The sequence below is a fragment of the Sturnira hondurensis genome, unplaced genomic scaffold (genome assembly GCF_014824575.4).
Source record: "Sturnira hondurensis isolate 20B ecotype Veracruz unplaced genomic scaffold, ASM1482457v3 Scaffold0016462, whole genome shotgun sequence".
Lineage (NCBI taxonomy): Eukaryota > Metazoa > Chordata > Mammalia > Chiroptera > Phyllostomidae > Sturnira > Sturnira hondurensis.
In genome coordinates this window covers 8,882,197-8,900,183 of record NW_028089093.1, presented here as the reverse complement: position 1 = coordinate 8,900,183, position 17,987 = coordinate 8,882,197, and the positions used below count along the sequence as shown (strand labels likewise).

The 17,987-nt window shown below is 34.4% G+C and overlaps 1 protein-coding gene across 1 annotated transcript in view; it reads right to left on the bottom strand.

The window, feature by feature from the left end:
- Positions 1-17,987, bottom strand: part of PCLO (piccolo presynaptic cytomatrix protein) — a 371,031-nt gene that overhangs the window by 155,817 nt on the left and 197,227 nt on the right. Inside the window, exons 7-8 of the mRNA XM_037066144.1 lie at positions 10,019-12,206; positions 3,779-3,915 (exon numbers count right to left, since the gene is read on the bottom strand). Of these exons, the coding sequence (XP_036922039.1) occupies positions 3,779-3,915; positions 10,019-12,206 (2,325 nt within the window). The remainder of the gene's footprint in view (positions 1-3,778; positions 3,916-10,018; positions 12,207-17,987) is intronic.

Below are 17,987 nucleotides of genomic sequence, written 5' to 3'. Positions count from 1 at the left end.
TAAAATCTTTAATAAAAATGGAGACAACTCTACTTGAACAATAATTAAAAAAAGAAAAAAAGTACCCATGTTGGACTCAGGATACAGAGTGCTCTCCTGGCGTTCCACGCAGTGTGCTCTGCCCTGCCTGTATAAGGTGGTGGGTGCAATAGGGACTCCTTGCTAAGAGATCACAGCTGTGACGCAATGCACGCAGTACTGAGGTTGCCCCAGATTTGTGGGGAGGTGGTGGTGGTAGCATCAGGGAAGCCTTCTTATAAAATGGGATATATGCATGGAGAAACAAGTGATGCACAGAGTTAGCCAAGGGAAGATGGGAGGGAGAGCATTCGGGTAGAGGAAACTAGACATTCAAAGACCTAGAATCAAGGGAAAGAGTGGCTCTTTCAGAGGAGCTTAATATACATCACTATAGCAGTTCCATGAGCACTGCAGAAAGTGTGGGCATTAGTGGAGGCATTCTGTACTAGTCAAGCAGTGTTGACCCATTTCTTATAAAAAAGAAACAGAGAAGAAGTGTTGACCTTTATAACCACCCTGTGAAGGGTGTCAGTCCTACTTGTAGATGAAGTGATTGAGAAAAATTAACAAAAATATAAAAGGGGTCAGGTAATCAATTCATAAGTCAGAGACGAATTTCCACTAAATGAATATACATGTATATGTATATATAGTTGAAAGAAAATAATACAGATTTACAGATTTGGTTTATTTCTATATTAATATAATTTTGAGTCTAAAATATTTCAAAAAATTTATGTCTCTAATATACGTTATACTAAAATATTGTAAAAAGCAGATATACTAATATTTGTAGTAGTCAATTTGGCTTTATTACTCTTTCCTCCAGAGCATTTTATGAGCATAAATTCTTGTTATACATAAGTTTAAAATAAAATCACCCAGGTTTATTGGTACCCAGAGCTCAATATTACCTTTTTTATGATTAGAGATACAAAGAAGGGAATAAAATAAGAATATTTTGCTATTTTCTCTCGAGCAAACTATAATAAATGAGTAAAAAGGGTATTTGATGATAACAATCGATGCAAAAGGCATAGATTCTGAACTTCATATAAGTATAATCAAAGCATATGTTGTCTTCCATGTAGCTTCTACTTTTTAAAAAATTATTAAAAACCAAAGAAATAATTGTTACACAACAAATATTTGTGTTTTTTGGGGGGGAAAGGTTGAGTATTGCCATCTGGAAGGGGCCCTTGGGGGTTTCTGAGGGCAGGCGACGTTTCCTTTCCTGGTCTGTGAAGTGGCTGTATGGTTGTTCACTTTATAACTAATTCCTAATCCTATACATTTGTAGTTTTGAGAACTACATTTCTAGTTTTCTATGTGCATTTCAGATATCAAAATTGAAATGTGAAGAGTTATAAAAATGTAAAAATGTAACTTTTAGCAAAAGAGTACACATTGCTCTATTACATTTACCTACATATAGTTCAAATGCAGATCTTTACATTTTCTACTTTATTAAAAACCATAAGAAATTCATTAAATAATTCTTAAATTTGGGGTTTATACAGATCTCTAATTATACTGTTTAAACATAAAGTACTACCTCCTCAGTGAATCAAATTCGTAAATATGTAGTTGTCCGCAACAGACCATTAAGAACAAAAGTATCATTAGAGATTAATGCTTCATCTACAGACAGTAGAATACCTAGAGATATTTTTTGATGTGGAAACAGATTACTTTAAAATGCATCCTCAAAAAATACTTGTTGAATAAATAAGTTGGAGAAGACTATTCTGAGTATACATGAAAACAAAAGCATTGGGAAATAACTATATGAAAATCATTATTTTTTTTAGCTCTCTTGTTTACAAATTCATCTTATTGGGATTATTTTAAAGAATTTTTGTTTTCAGTGACTTGATCTTGGTTTGTGGGAAATGTTAAACTTAAAAAAAATAGGCTAGGCCAGGCATAATAAGAAATTACAAAAGGACTCTTAAAATGCATTCTATGAAGCCATTTTCAGCTTACAAACTTATTATTTTAGTCATTGTAGAAAAAAAAATGTTAATTCACATTTTAAAAACATGTTTAGGATGATTTTATTAATATTATTTGCTCCCCAGCAAGATCTATTCGATAATATTGAAATACAATACAAGACCAAAAACTATGAACAGTATAATGACAATAAACTCATAACTATCAACAACTGAACCTAAAAAAAAAAAAAAAAAAAAAAGCTAGGCAAACAACTAGAACAGGAACAGAACCAGAAGAATGAGATCGTATGGAGGGTTATCAGTGAGGAGGGAGAGGGAAAGAAAGAAAGTGGAAAGTATAGGGAAGAAGAAGCATAATTGGTAGGCATTAAGTCGACGGGAGAGGTTAAGAACAGTATAGGAAAGAGAGAAGCCAAAAAACTTACATGTGCAACTCATGGACACAAACTAAGGGGGTGTAACACTGGAGGGCAGCAGGGTACAGGGCAGAGGTGAGATAAGGGGAGAAAAAGTTGGGAAAGCTATAATAGCATAATCAATAAAATATACTTAAAATAAGAACAAGGTAAGCCAAGGAAAACATAATAATCTTATCCTTTAAAATGAAGGGAAAAAGAAATGGAAGTTTATCAACATGTGTATAGAGATAACACAGTCTTAAACCAAAAACTCATTAAAGATATCAAAAAATTTTTAAAAATGCATTTGCAATGTATCGAGAAAAATCCCAAGATTTCTTGAAAATGTAATACCATACAAAAAAATTGCAACAAAATTCCGAGAAAAGAAAATTTTATTTAACAGCTAGAAATTTGTCCATGAAAACTGAATTTCCTTAGGAAGAAAACAAATCTACAAGTATAGATATTGGCTTATAGACAGTACTTATTATCCATCCAAAAGTCTTTTATATCTCAATGTGACAAACACTGAAATAAATTATAGTAACTGCACATGTTTCTTTTTTGTTATTGAAAATATACTTGTCTTCTATACCAATGAATCAGTAATCAGATGATTTAGTGTGTAAATCAAATTGTGTGTAAAATAACTATCTCATTTGTGGATTGTACTAGTGATTATGAGTAACAGCCTGCAAATATCTAAACTGTTAAGACAATTATTAAAGGCCACTTGGCTTACCAGAGATATCGTTCTCACTTTATCTAACTATTGAACTAGTATGTATCTTCCGTAACTCAACCCAAATATCACCTCACTTGTTCTAAAGTAAGTAAGTTCATTTTGGAATCATTTTTATCTAATTGTGAAATTTATCTCTAAGTTTCAGTTTCTCCATCTATAAATAGATAAGTAATGACACCTACTTTATGTAAGTTCTGATGATAAAATCCAAAACTAAATATAAAACACTTTCATTTAATAGACTTTAAAATGTTTCTTTTTGCCCCCAAGGGAAGATTTCCCTGACCCGTTTGGTCATCCTCTTACTTGCTACTTATAACACTCGAACACACTGTTATTGAAAGCACTGAAAGTACCCAAATCTATTTCACCCAACAGTCTTTAAGTGCTCGAAGAGTCTTACGTATCCCCCTTGTACCACAGTGCTGGGTATGATGTACCTGTTGGAGGACGGAATCACTCAACTTTCCTGGCAGAGGCATCACAACTACGCTGCAGCGTCAGGTGTGGCTGACACAGTAAGGTGCTTGCTGCTTTACATTTGTGAACTTGACTGAGAAATTTCATGCAAGTTAGGATTTCAAGGCCATTCTTGGGTGAATTTTTTTGGAGGAGTTGTATAAATCTAAGCGATTGCTCGATATAGCACTTACTTGCTCTTGATGTTGACTGAGTGGTCTGGAGTGCACCAATCTTTCTGGCAGTTTTCGATCCAGACCATGTCCATTTTCCAAACGAGACTCCCTGGGTTTGTCAAACCAATCTGTTTCTTCACGGCGCAGGTGATAAGCTTTGGAGACCAAGGAAACATCAGACATTGCAATCCCGACCAACACAAATGATAGGGTAGAGCAGATGTCCTAAAGTACCAACATACTCCAGGCTGTTAACCATTCATGCCTTTCAAACACAACTCCCATTGGGGTGAGAGTAATCATCTCCTATACTGTCCAAAAAATCTGTACCACACAATAACCTAAAAAATATCATGTACGCACCTGTTCAACCTTTCAGAGCAAAATAAAACAAAATTAAAATTTTAAATAAGAATAAAAAGAAATTTAAGTAGTGATTAAAATAAATAAATGAACGAGTGAATATTCCTCAGAAGTCATTCTACTGAATCCCAGTCCATTAGTTCCCACTTCCCAGTCTTGGGGAAGTGTATTCCTTAAATACAGAAGATCCTGTCATTTTCCCACTATCACATCAAAGCAGTACTTATAGAGATGTAGCTGATGGTTTTGAATATTAAGTGAATAGTTTTTGAAAACATGTTTTATAATATTCATAAATAAATGAAAAAATATTTCTAAGACAATTCCAGGTATTGCTAGGAACATGTATGCTATAGTCATCTGGTAGACTGATATTAAACATATATCATTTAGAGTTTCTTATTAAAAATTAGACAGTTATTTTCTGTGAAATTTAGGAATTAGATTGAAGAGCTTACTGACTCCCTTTAGTATTTATGTGATATAACTTGACATTTTAAAATACTTTTTGGAAAATGCAACCATGTTTCAGTACATAATTACTTCAGCTCTTAGGACTTCCAAAGTTTTTAAAGCTATTATTTAGTGATCAAAAATTCTATTATTACCTAATATACAGAATTTGACTTTATACATATCAAGTTTTATTCTTGGTAAAAGGATCCTTAATTAATAGTCACTGGAAATACATTGTTGCTTCTTAAATGACAGATGGAACAGCTTTTTCATCCTGAGAGACTGGATGATGATGTATCAACCTATACTTTCTGCAAAGTCTAGCTTCTACAATGACACACTATTGATTCTGGCGCATTACAGCTCTTTTTTAGGTCTGCATCCCTGATTGCCTTCTCTTTCTTCCAAAAGTTTTTTAAAGGCAATTTCCATTATTTCTTTGCTAGCGGGGCTGGCAGACCCACAGCATACACACCACTACTTACCCCTAACGACCGCCTGTGATCTTGGTCAGCGGTAGTGACTAACCACCGCATTTCTTTCCAATAAAGGCCAAGTGATGGAAAATGTATTATAACTTAGTCAATCTTGCATTTGAGGAAATACAATGGTACATACCTGATTTGTGGTTGTATATGTGCTTGTCTTACCTCCCTTATTAGATTCTAAGCTGCTTGAGGGCAAGACTCATATCTTCTATATTTTTCCTGCCTCAATACTAAAAACAATGCCTTGCAAATGCCAACATTTTTGGAAGTGAATAAAATAGAAAAATTAGTCATCAACTAGGGAAAAAAGTTAATGTCATATTTATAATATGCACACTTAAGGGGAGTAGTGGAAGGAAAATGGAGATAACTATACTTGAACAACAATTAAAAAATAAAAAACAAAAACAAATTTAAGAAAAAACAACAAATAACAACTAAACACTAGATTATTCCACCACTGAGCAACTGCTGAACTCAAGGGTATTTGTACCAGAGAAATAAAATTTATGTTCACATAAAAACAATAAATATTTAATCTGTTATGCCAATTTATTAATATTAATATATTGGTTTAATATTTATTTATTGTCACTTTAATCTCATTAATTACACAATCATTTCTCACAACCTACTTCATATTTATTATGGCTTTTCATAGTTTTAACTAGAAATAAACTAACTAAATTTATGAAAAATATTTAGTGTAATAAAATTTGATAACTACAAAACAAACCTATTATTTAATCATCAGTCTAAAATTTTATTATATTATCCCAACAACACTATTTTACTTCTTATGTATATTTATTATGAAAAGAAAAATAATTATACTGATTTTAATAAAAAATATCTTGGATAACATAATACATGATATCATTTGAATATATAATTCTTCTAATTACATTTGAAATACAATCCTTCAAAACATGTTCCTTAGCTATGTTTACACAAATATGGCAGGATCTCCACCTGATCCAAGTTTTGTCAATTTATTTCCAATTCTAACTTACGAACTTTGATATTTCTTATTCTACATGTAACTAAGTTAGGATATCTACCATACTTTGCTTAGGAATTTATAGACACAACCAAAAAAAACCAGATTGAATAAATCTGTTTTATACTAAATTCTGTCTTTATCAGTACAGCAAATTAGATGTAAATGTTAATTGTTTATAACTGCAATTGTCTGACCTTCCATGGTATACCTGCACTTTAAAAATTAAGTTTTATAATAACAACATTTTCCAAATTAGTTTAAATGATTTGCTAGAGATTAATATTCCCCCCCTTTTTAAACTGATATTTTTCTTGAATTCTTAAATGTAAAATACAAGTAAGCTATATTGGAATCTTGCATTATTCACAGCCAATAGCTGCATGAACAGTTTAATTCTATTCAGTATCACAAGTTGATGAGTGTGTGTATATATATATATATATTTAAAGACTGAATACATTTTTTTCTTGCATAGAGTATACTTTTAAATAATGTTTTCAATAAAATATTTGTAGTTGTAAGAATAAATATTACTTGGCTGTTTTCAATTTGGCCTCCCTCCAATACACGCTCTAGAGGAAAGCCTCCAGCTTTCTACTTACTCAATCACACATGCATATCAAGTAGTGGGCTTCAACCTGACGGCCATAAATATTAAACAATATAAATTATGCATACTAGATTTTACGTCAAGTGAGCTGTTTCAAAATCAACTAGAATCATATACAACACATCTGAAAAACACCTGATGGTCTCTTACCTAGAGTATGATTGTATTCAATGAAAGTTCACAACAAGCAATCTGAAGTCAGATTTGTTTCATCTACATGATACCAAATAGCCTGTTGAAATGTTATACTTTTTCAAAGTTATCTTAGAATCATTCAAATACAGATATAGCATTCTTGGTAAAAAAAGAAATTTAAACATTCTTAATCTTTCAGGGGTTCATAAATAATGTTATATGATTGGAAAAAATATTTTCTACTTTTTCCCTTAATTACTCCAGGAATCCAGGATGTCAAAAGAAAAGTACTTCATCGCTCACCAGAAGTAATGCACTTTGTGATACAAAAACAAAGACAATATGTAAGATTTTAAAACATACTTTTAAAGATAATCACTGCAATTCACACACATAATATTACATAGGTAAATTAATTTGTTATAGTAGTCCCTTGTCCAATTCTCTATCAACATCTATATAAATATTTTGTCTCCTTAATTTTTAAATATACTTTAGTCTATTTAAATTTATTTTAATTGTTTATTTCTTTGATATCTTTAAACACTTCATAATTTCGTACCCTGCATGATGTCTCATCATCTATCAAATCAGGTTTTTTTTTATAGTCCTTCATGACTGTGAGTGCATGTCATTCAATTATATAATTATGAGAGAAAACATTCAGTTATTTTATTTGATTTTATGTAAATAAATGTCACATTTGGGATTCTGGAAATATCTGTGTGCATGTTTGGCATCATGTTGATAAATATCTGTGCTGAGCAAATGAATTTGTCAAATTATCTCCACACGTGAGTTCATCATGGACACACAGCCTTTGGGTGTTTAGTCATGCCACAGACCTGTTAGAGATTTTGTTTTGTTATTTTATGGATAAGAATATTAAACAGTCTTTTTATTTTTAGCAGTTTTATATTTACAAAATGTGTGTAAAATATGGATTGTGAGAAAAGTAAAGAAAAAATAAAGATTGTTTCCATGTGATAGCATAACTCTTGCTTAACTCTGTAGACACATTCAAACAAGTGGCTAAATAAGAGAATAGTGTTTCATTTAACTGACTAATTATCAATAAAAATGGTCATTCCAATAGTCAGTAGAGAATAAAACACATCAGAAAATGATTAGGTGTAGCAATTTCACTAAAAAAAAAAGCAGTCTGTCCTCCAGATCCAGTTATTACACTTTAGTCCTTTTCAAATCTAGATTGAACTTCTATAATCATACTGGTGCCTAGATACAGAAGTAGAAAGAAAATGCTTTTCATGAAAACATATATTCCTGTGAGTCCTCAAGGGATAAGTTACCTACGATTAACGATAAGAAGAAAAACTTAAAAGCAGCAAGAGAAAAGGAGGCAGTTACCTACAAAGGAGTGCCCATAAGACTGTCAGCTGATTTCTCGAAAGAGACCTTACAGGCAAGAAGGGGCTGGAAAGAAGTATTCCAAGTCACGAAAGGCAAGGACCTATACCCAAGATTACTCTATCCAGCAAAGCTATCATTTAGGATGGAAGGGCAAATAAAGTGCTTCCCAGATAAGGTCAAGTTAAAGGAGTTCATCATCACCAAGCCCTTACTATATGAAATGGTAAAGGGACTTATCTTAAAAAAGATAAAAAATTCAAACAGTAAAATGACAATGAATTCACAACTATCAACCACCGAACCTAAAAAAACAAACAAAACCAAAAATGAACAAAGCAAACAACTAGCACAGAAACAGAATCACAGAAATGGAGATCACATGGAGGGTTATCAGTGGGGAGGGGGAGAGAGGAGAATGGGGGAGAAGGTACAGGGAATAAGAAGCATAAATGGTAGGTACAAAACAGGGTGAGGTTAAGAATAGTGTGGTAAATGGAGAAGATGAAGAACTTACATGTATGACCCATGGACATGAACTATGGTGGGGGAATGATAGTGGGAGCGGGGTACAGGGAATACGGAAATAAAGGGGGGAAATGGGATAACTCTAATAGCATAATCAATAAAATATATTTAAAAACTAATAAAAGGGGAGATATTCATGTTAGCTTAGTGCTTTGCAGTCTCTAAACCATGAAGTAATATGCTTTTATTTTATCAGAAATATTTTATTTCCAAAACTCAAACCACATTTATATTCATGTAAACCACAAAGGAGGGAAACAGCAATAACAAAAAAGATCCAGTCGGGGGCATGAGTCCTCTCAGCACAGTCAAGACTTTGCATCTCTGTGCCTTTCCATCCTTGTCTTCAAAATTGGCCTTTGGCTAGATAATTTAAAAAATATTTATGGTTCTGTATGATTAAACAATAATCATACAGATTATTTACTTAGTTTTTAACTAAGTAAAATCACTTATCCAAAACATAAAAACTAGCAAAATATTTTAGGGTGACAAAAGGGATGATGTAAAAGCAATGTCAGGGAAGAGGCCAAACAGGTGCACCTGGAGGAGCATCCATCCCAAACATGTAGACTTATAAAAGCATTGTAAAAAAACCTGAATTTTAAATCTAAAAACTACTTTATACATACTGATAAGATTATTTATTGTCAATATCATTCTTTGTGCTAAGTTTTCTAGTACACAATGCAAAAGTTCTAATTTGTCAATATGGTATTCATAATGAGAAAGGTCAAACACAAAACTTTTATTTAAAGAGAATAAAATTCTACATTATGCTAATATCAGGGACTTGTCCAAAAATTCTCCAAAGAGAACATTTTATGAATTAATAAATACTGGTCTCATAAAAATTACATAAATAATTTTCTATTATGAAGTGTAGCAGATAGTACTTAATGGCTCTAAACCTTAATAATTTAAAAAACTGAAAGAAACTGAGCAACAACATTAAAAATGCATTTAAAACAAGAACCATACAATGAAAAACTTTCAACTATGGATTTACAGAATGACTGTATTTTATTGACACAATTATTTTAATGGTTTTGGAAAAGTAGACATCAAACAAATCAAGCAATGAGGAAACAACAATAAAAGAATAAACTAAAAAGAAATAAAGACAAGCGTGCTACAAAATCTGTACACAGGATAAAATTTCCATTTACAAGAAATAAAATTGAAGTAAACATGCAAAACACAAACAGAGAAAAGTAGAATATATCCTTGGAGAAGGAAAATTAAACATGCAGAAAAAGAAGAGCTTGAGTTTTGAGAGTAGCAAGGCAGTCTGAGGCCCAATTTACCTTCACTGTCTGACATCGCATGTTGGAAGTCATCCATGATGAATGCTATGTCGCGGTCATAGCCTCGAGTCCGCGATTCTTCTCTCATGTGTTGCTGAACTTCAGGCAGTGAGTGACTTGACCCAAACTGATCTCTGGTATCTGCAGATATTGGTGGCAGAGGTCCAGCTGCAGCCCTGGCCATTCCCATTGGCTGGCCAACAGGGCTGAGTGGACTTTCCTCTTCAGAATTCTGGGCCACGATTGGTATTCTTCCTCTACTCTGGCTAATAGGCAAACTGGTAGGCTTAGTTCTGCCAGAGGGTGATGCGTGACCAAAGGAAACATCTAGAGCTTCGGCCTCTTGAGCTTTCAGTCTTAAGGAAGAACTGGAAGAATCTCTTTTGATTGACAAATCGAGCCCATAAACAGAAGAAGGTCTGGAAGAAGGTCTGGACCTGCTCCCACTACTGTATGGCTTATCTGCTTCATCCTGCAGAGCTGACCGTATGGTACTTCCTAAGGTGCCCAGTCCTGTGCCAAGAGATGATCCCATAAATTTTTGTTGGTCCGTAATATTTTTTCTGAGGCCAAAAGTGATATCATCTTGAAGAAGTCTTGCTCTGGAAGAAATTCCACCAATAGATGAAGTGCTAGAAGTCATATAGCTTGAATAATCAGGTTCAAGGTCTCTACTTTCCTGAATAGGTGAAAATTTTGACATTTTAGGGTCAATCAATGATTTCTTATGCTTCGACTGCTTTTGATAAAGTATGGCTGCTGGTAGTTGTTTTGCTGCTTGTTTTTCAAGTGTGAGTCTACTAATGCTGTACTTCTCAGATTTGGGGAAATGTCTGTAGCTAGTATCAGCATGGTAATAATGGGAAAGACCAGCAAGATGATCTAAGCTCTCTGCCCCTCTTCGGAATTCTTGTTTAATCTGATGTTTCAAAAGCTTTAACTCATAAGGGTCCTCCATTGGATCATCCTCCGCTTTCACATAACTGTGCAATCTGGAAGAGGTCTGCAATGGTGCTAGGAAATCCGTCACTTCTTGAGACCTCCGTGTTTCAGTGGTTCTAAGGAGACGGTCTGTTTTTGACAGATCCTTTTCATGAAGACTAAATGCAGTTGTTAATGCTGCTGTTCCTTTGGTAATCTCTCCAATGTCATCAATTAGGACAAAATTTCGTGAAGTATGATGGTCAATATCTGCATAGAAAGAATCTGCGGATATGCTTGATATCGGACTGCTTGCCATGCTACTCCTCTCCTCCAATCCTATTCTCAAGTCTAAGCTATTGTACTTACTACCAAGATGGGAAACAGCATAGGTATTATCAGTAGAAACAGGTGCTATCATCAGGGGTTGGTTGCGAATCACCTCATAGTTCGAAGTTATCTTGGGCTCCAAATATAACGTAGTTTGCCGCGGCTTTTGTTGTATCACCATCATCTGTGATGGTAACTGATAAGAAGGTTGTGGGGTTGGCGTAGGTTGAGCCTGAGGTGTGAAGGACATTGTTGCCACAGCTTGGAACGTCGGCTGGGTCTGATAAGGTGAAACCTCCTGGTGGTACAGAGTTTGCTGCTGAAAATGGGATTGTTGGGTGTATGGGGTTGGTGCTTGGGTAGGAAGAGCAGGGGAAGAGTACTGGTATTGTGTATAAGGACTTGTGGGAGGAACCAGTTGAGATTCTGTTTGGGTCTGCGGGGGTATAAACTGGCTGAATTCCGTTTGCGGAGCAGTTCTCGGTCTCTCTACGCCATGCTGACTTTCTATTCGGGTTGGCCTGGTGCTGCTCACCTCGCTGTCAGACATATAATCGCGATCCTCGGCTACTCCCTGGAGGTAGGCTCGCTCTCTCTTTTCTCTTTCCTTTAACAAGGCCTCTTTCCTCCTGTTAATTCCCATTTCTAGGTACCGTAACTTGGCGTCAATCTCCTTTTCCTCCTCATCAAGTTCTGCTTGTTTCTTTCTAAGTTTTGCAGATTCCCTCTCTACAAGATCAAGTTCCCTGTCTATATCCTGGAGAATCTTGGCTCGTGCCATTGTGTTGGTTCTGCAGATCCTTCTCCTGGAAACGGTGCCCACTGTGCTGTAAGTCGACTGAGTTCCCGTTGAGGTCTCCTCCGGAGGTGGGTTAGGCAGAGTTCTCTTAACTTTTTTCTGGGTGCCGGAGGGTGTTATGGTTTGAGAACCTTTTGTCTGTAATTACAGAAACACAATATAGTACCTTATTATCAAGGAAAAAAATAAAGATGAGAAAAATTCATAATTTACATTTAAATAATGCGATTTTATATATGTTTTAGGTACAACAGTATAATAAAATTTTTATATATAATTTTAAGTATTAGCCACAAGCAATTAACTGGAAAAATTATTTTCTTACTTGGTAAGTAGGTTCTTTATTATTATACCTTCTGCAATATTAGAAATAAGTTTTGAAATCAAGCATAGAAATCATTGCTAAGAAGGCTTATATTTTAGACTCTTAGGAGAACTCTGATTTTCCATCCTATTTAATATATACAGAATTATTTACTGAATACATCCCTAAAATATTTGTATTATGTACCTGAAATTTATGTTTGTTAGAGATAATGCTTAATTACCACTGTTAAGTTCAATTGTTTGCTTTAATCTTTCCATTCCTACTTTTATCCTTACAGTGGCTATCATTTCTATTCCAATAATAAAATATTTTGAAATTAAACCCTCAAGTCCTTTAATGTTTTTTTTTTTTGCCCTAAAAAGAGCAATCTGAACTAATTTCCTATTTAACCTTTCAGTATTTTCATGACAACTTGGGTCTTTTATTTTCTTTCAACTTTATTATTCTTTAGTAATTTTAACTTCTTCTTAATGCCTTTAGCAATTCCTACAGGAAGCAAAAAAAAAAAAAACTGCAATAAAAACCCATTTAAATCTTTTTTTTAAATGAGATAAAGTATATCACTCATGATTGGCAGATATTTTCAGTTCCATGTGGATATTTGCCACAAACTTGCATTTTTAGAATCACTGGTTTTGAGAATCACACAATTTTATAATGCCAAAAAATATGAGAGAACAATTGACTATTTGCAGTTAAAAACAAATGGATGTAATCAAAGTTAACAAAGCATTTAGTGGTGTATTCATTAGATCTTAGGTCTTTTTCCTTCTAGTTGCCTATTCTTTTAAGATTTTATTTATTCATTTCTAGAGAGAGGGGATGTGGGGGAAGAGAGGTAGAGGAATATTGATCAGCTACCCCTTGTATGCACCACGACCAGGGATAGGACCCACAACCCAGGCACGTGCTCTGACTGGAAATTGAACTGGTGACCTTTCTTTTTTTTTTAACATTTTTTATTTATTTATCTTTAGAGGGGAAGGGAAGGAGAGAGGGAGAGAAATATCAATGTATGGTTGCCTCTCGTGTGTCCCCTGCCGGGAATTGCATTCCCTTCCAGAAACTGGCCTGCAACCCAGGCACGTGCCCTGACTGGGACTCGAACCGCGATCCTCTGGTTCACAGGCCCGTGCTCAATCCACTGAGCTACACCAGCCAGGGCCTGGTGAGCTTTCTTTCACCTTGCAGAACTACATCCAACCAACTTAGCCACATTGGTCAGGGCTAGTTTTCTATTCTTTGTAACTTTTTTTCTTACTAATAATCCAAAGACCTTAATTCTCTCCTTTTCTCCAAGATCATTGTGTTATCATGAAGATCAAATGAGACACTGTGTAAAGTCTTTGGTACATATTATAGGCATTCATATTTCCTTGCAAAATACCCTTATCTTACAGAAAATATAGATTTTGAAAAATTCATATTCTACATCTTTTAAGGAAAGTTTATTTGCAAAAAAATAAAAATTGAAATAGAATAATTAAGATTCTTAGTAATTTTCTAAAATACTAATATAGATATATGTATTCTAAGAAGTTTTTCCATAGTAACCTTTTCAGTTCTCTGAATATAATGGTGTTCAATGGGAAGCTGAAAATACTGTTTCTTTTTTCCTTAGCTTGCATGTGGTATATGCATGAAAATTTTTAAATATAAATTGTTCACTTATACTTGATTATTGTGGCTGCGAAATGGTTTAATAAAAAGTTGTTTCACTGTGTTACCTAAAAATGTTCTGGCACTGCATTAAATGAAGACATTTCAAATAACAGTTTTTCTTCCCACCGAAGGACAATGAAAACACCCACCAATTAATGCAACACTAAACGCTGATCCTGGCAGAGAGAAGGCATACAGAACAGAGAGGGTAAGCAGGAAATGGAGCAGGTGATGAGAATAAAGAGAAATTTCTAGGATAGACATATAGTTAAAAATATTGAAGACCTCCATTAAATGGGCACACATATCTGTTAAATGAAGAAATAAGAAATTAAAAAGGTAAAATAAGAAATAACTGTGATTAATTTTAAATGTTCCAAATCAAGTGAATTTTTCAGAATTCAATGAGTAGAATGAGAGCATATATAAACCACAGGAAAAATAAAACCTTGAAGGACCACAAAAAACAGACTATTGCATGAAGAGTAATGGTTAATAAAGTGAACTAGAAACTGACATTAGCTCTAATTACTTATTGCTCATCCATGTATGAACTATTTCCTATTAACTTCATGACTAACAGTTTATAGTCTCACTTGAGACAGTAGCTTAGCCAAACTACTTTTGCTGTTGTTGTTAAAAAAAAGTCGTATGTGAAAGAAGTATTCCAGGTACTGGGGATTTCTAATTATCCTCCCAAGTTGCAAGTATTTAATCATCTATGACTTGCGTTAATTAATATTTTGTGTGTGACAGATGTGAGTCATGGAAACAAGAGACAACATTGGTTGGTAGAAGTTATACACTTATTGTTACTGACCCCTCAGTCTCCACAAAGCGAACTAGCTTTGCTGTTCTCTACATGACAACTAACAGCTTTTACGCTGACTATGGACATAGTCACAAAGTTGGGGACCTCTCCAGGTCTCCTTCATATTTCTTCCAAATATGCGTGTGTGTCTTCCAAATAAAGGTGTGTAACATAGTGATTGAAAGCTTGGTCTCCCAGGCCAGAATGTACAGACTTTTAATCCTGGCCTTGCCTTTCCTGAGCTGTGAAATCTTCGGCATGTTGCTTAAACTCCCTGGGCATCAGTTTTCTTATGTGCAAAAGAAGGCTAATATTTATCCTTACATTATTGGTTTAAGGGCCTAATGAGTTAAAACAAGTAAAGAACCTAAATTACTCACTATCCCCAATGACAGACAAATATTATATAATAGAGAAATTAAAGTGATGTCTTGGCAACTTATAATTCAAGAAGGAATGACTTTCAAAACCATGAATAACTTCTAAACTGGCTATTTAAACCTAATCCAATTAATATAATGTAAAATAAGAGTAAAGAACCCCAAAACAGAGAATTAAAAAATACATATACTTGCTTAGAAAAGGTACATAAAAGAAAGTTTGTCATGATTAAGGGTGATGTAATTGGATGTCATGATTACAGATGCAACAATCTAGAAAAATTTTAGTGTTTAAAAAGAGTATCCTTGATGACTAGCTTTAAACAACTATTTAAAAAGTTGTTTTTAAATAGATATGCTGCCCTTGAAAAAATTATCATATTAAATAACTGTGTACATAAACTTAAATTATCTTCAAATAGTTGTGCAAATACCAGACCAAGGAGAAGTCCTAACAGTACAATGGATGGAGGCTGAATGGGGCCTGGAAGGATAGTTCATTTCGACTGTAGTACTTAGGAGGTAGCTGTGAAACAAGCAAAGTGCACTTCAGGGTAATTCTCGCTGTCCAAAGCAATTTTAAACAACATTCTTCTCCAGGGAATCAGTTTATATCATGCATCTTATATACAAAGGAAAGGAATTTTTCCTTGTTCTAAGTTGTCAGGGTTATTAATAAAAGTAGCTAAGGTATGTGGACACATTATCCTAAGGACTTTAAAAATTTGCATATGCATTATCTCATGGTCAAAGCAATCTAAACTGAATCTAAGTATGATTAAGGGATACTTACTTCTCCCCCCAAAGTTGAAGAAGCTAAAAATAGATGCTGAACCAAAATTATTTATTATACATATAATATGGGAAAACTCAATTTATTAATTTATTCCAGTAGTTGCTAAGTATAATTCTAAAATGCATTGTTCTAGAAACTAATGGTACAAACTTAAAAGGCATAAGATTAAGTGAACTAAAACTTTGTTTTCAAAGAACTCATAAATCAGAAATATTTTTTAGATTGTTGTATGAGGAAACTACTTCAGCCTTTTACTAAATAGCTCTTGTTAATATCAGAGATATAGAGACTTAGGAATGTGTTTTTCATTTTATAAGTATAATGTGGAAGAAAAGGGGCCACATGCAAAACCAAACAAACTCAGGGGGAGCCTGTGTGGCAGTGTGGCAGCCTTACAAACTCAGAGACCTAAAAGAACCACATAGGGTGCTCTGAAGTTAAGACCTTCTAAGTAAATGCAGTTCACGGTGGGTAGTCACGTCCTAAGCCAGTGTTTTTCCCTAACAAAGGTCAATCTTTACCATAACTGAGCCTGTCTGTTGTCTTTTTGCATCTAAGATAACATACCTTTGGAATATCACAGGCAGTATCGTGGATTAATGATAACAGTAACAATGAGGGGATTTGTGGTCTATCAATTGCCCTCAGTGATACACACAAGTGATCAAATGATAGACCCACACTTGTGTCTACCGTATCCCAGAGGTTCTTTGCTGTCTCCTGCCTCCCTCATCTACCACCAATGAGCTTCATGCAACCCTTTTACACTTCCTCTTTTGACTGTAATGTGTACAATAAGTTGCAAAACTGCCATTCTCCAGAACATTTTCTCACCTGGTTGAGATTTTGCTTCCTGGCAATTGTCGTCAGTTTGGCTCAAACTCACAAAAATTCTCTAACTGCTGTTGGAAATTAATGTTCATCATGATAATACCTTGGATTTTTAAGGTTGTTCTTACAGTTACGCAAGAAATATCTTTATGAAAGCCTTTTACTTTAAGGTCATGGAAATGTGGATCCACTTACTAACAGTCCAATTCCACCCAGATTTACTGATAAATAAGATACTTTGATGGAGATAAATATCATATAACCTATTAAAAGAGCATCTATATCACAAGTCAGAGGTGAATTAGAGAATTGTATAAACAGAATGCACTGGGACCCAGAATAAGATTTTACTTTTACTTTAGGGAATGAAAGATGGATTAAGACATAACAGAAAGCTTGGTTCTTAAGAACAGATGGGACTAAACAAGAATATTTTCTATGTGGAGGGAACAGTATCAAACGTAATTTTTTGGAAACACCAAGGATTATCTGGCTTCATTTCACCCTAAGATGCATTAATACCTGTTAGATGGAAACACATTCAGAGGGATTTCATGCAAATAGAAAGAGAAAATAAATTATATAGAAAAAAACACTTTGAAAGCTGTGTGTATTTTAAGAGCTCCATCCATACATTTTCCTTTTTTACAGATGGAAAAGGTAACCCTGGTTACTACATACTGGTCAAAGTAACTCCATGTGAAATACCAGGGCAAACCAAGAAATGTAAATGTGCACTCCTTGGCAATGACCTTGTTATGCAGTGTACTGCATAGCAAACAGTGTGGCTTAGTCAAAGAGAAAACTGTGACAGCCCAATGTAAGTTCCTTCAATGATAACGAAGCCTGTAAATAACACAGAAACAATAGATGCAATCTGTAGAGCTTCAGCAAAGCCCTACCTTGTCCCACGACACAGTTGGCCAGAAGAATGAAAAGTGGTTACATAAATTGTCAGAACCCACCCACACGATGGCTATTCCTGGTCCGGCATCAAAGTAAGCAAACCAATGTTTCTCAACCTTGGCACTGATGACATTCCTGACCAAGTCATTCTATGTTAGGGCAGTGGTGGCTGCTTTGTGCACGGCAGGGTGTTTAGTGGTTACTC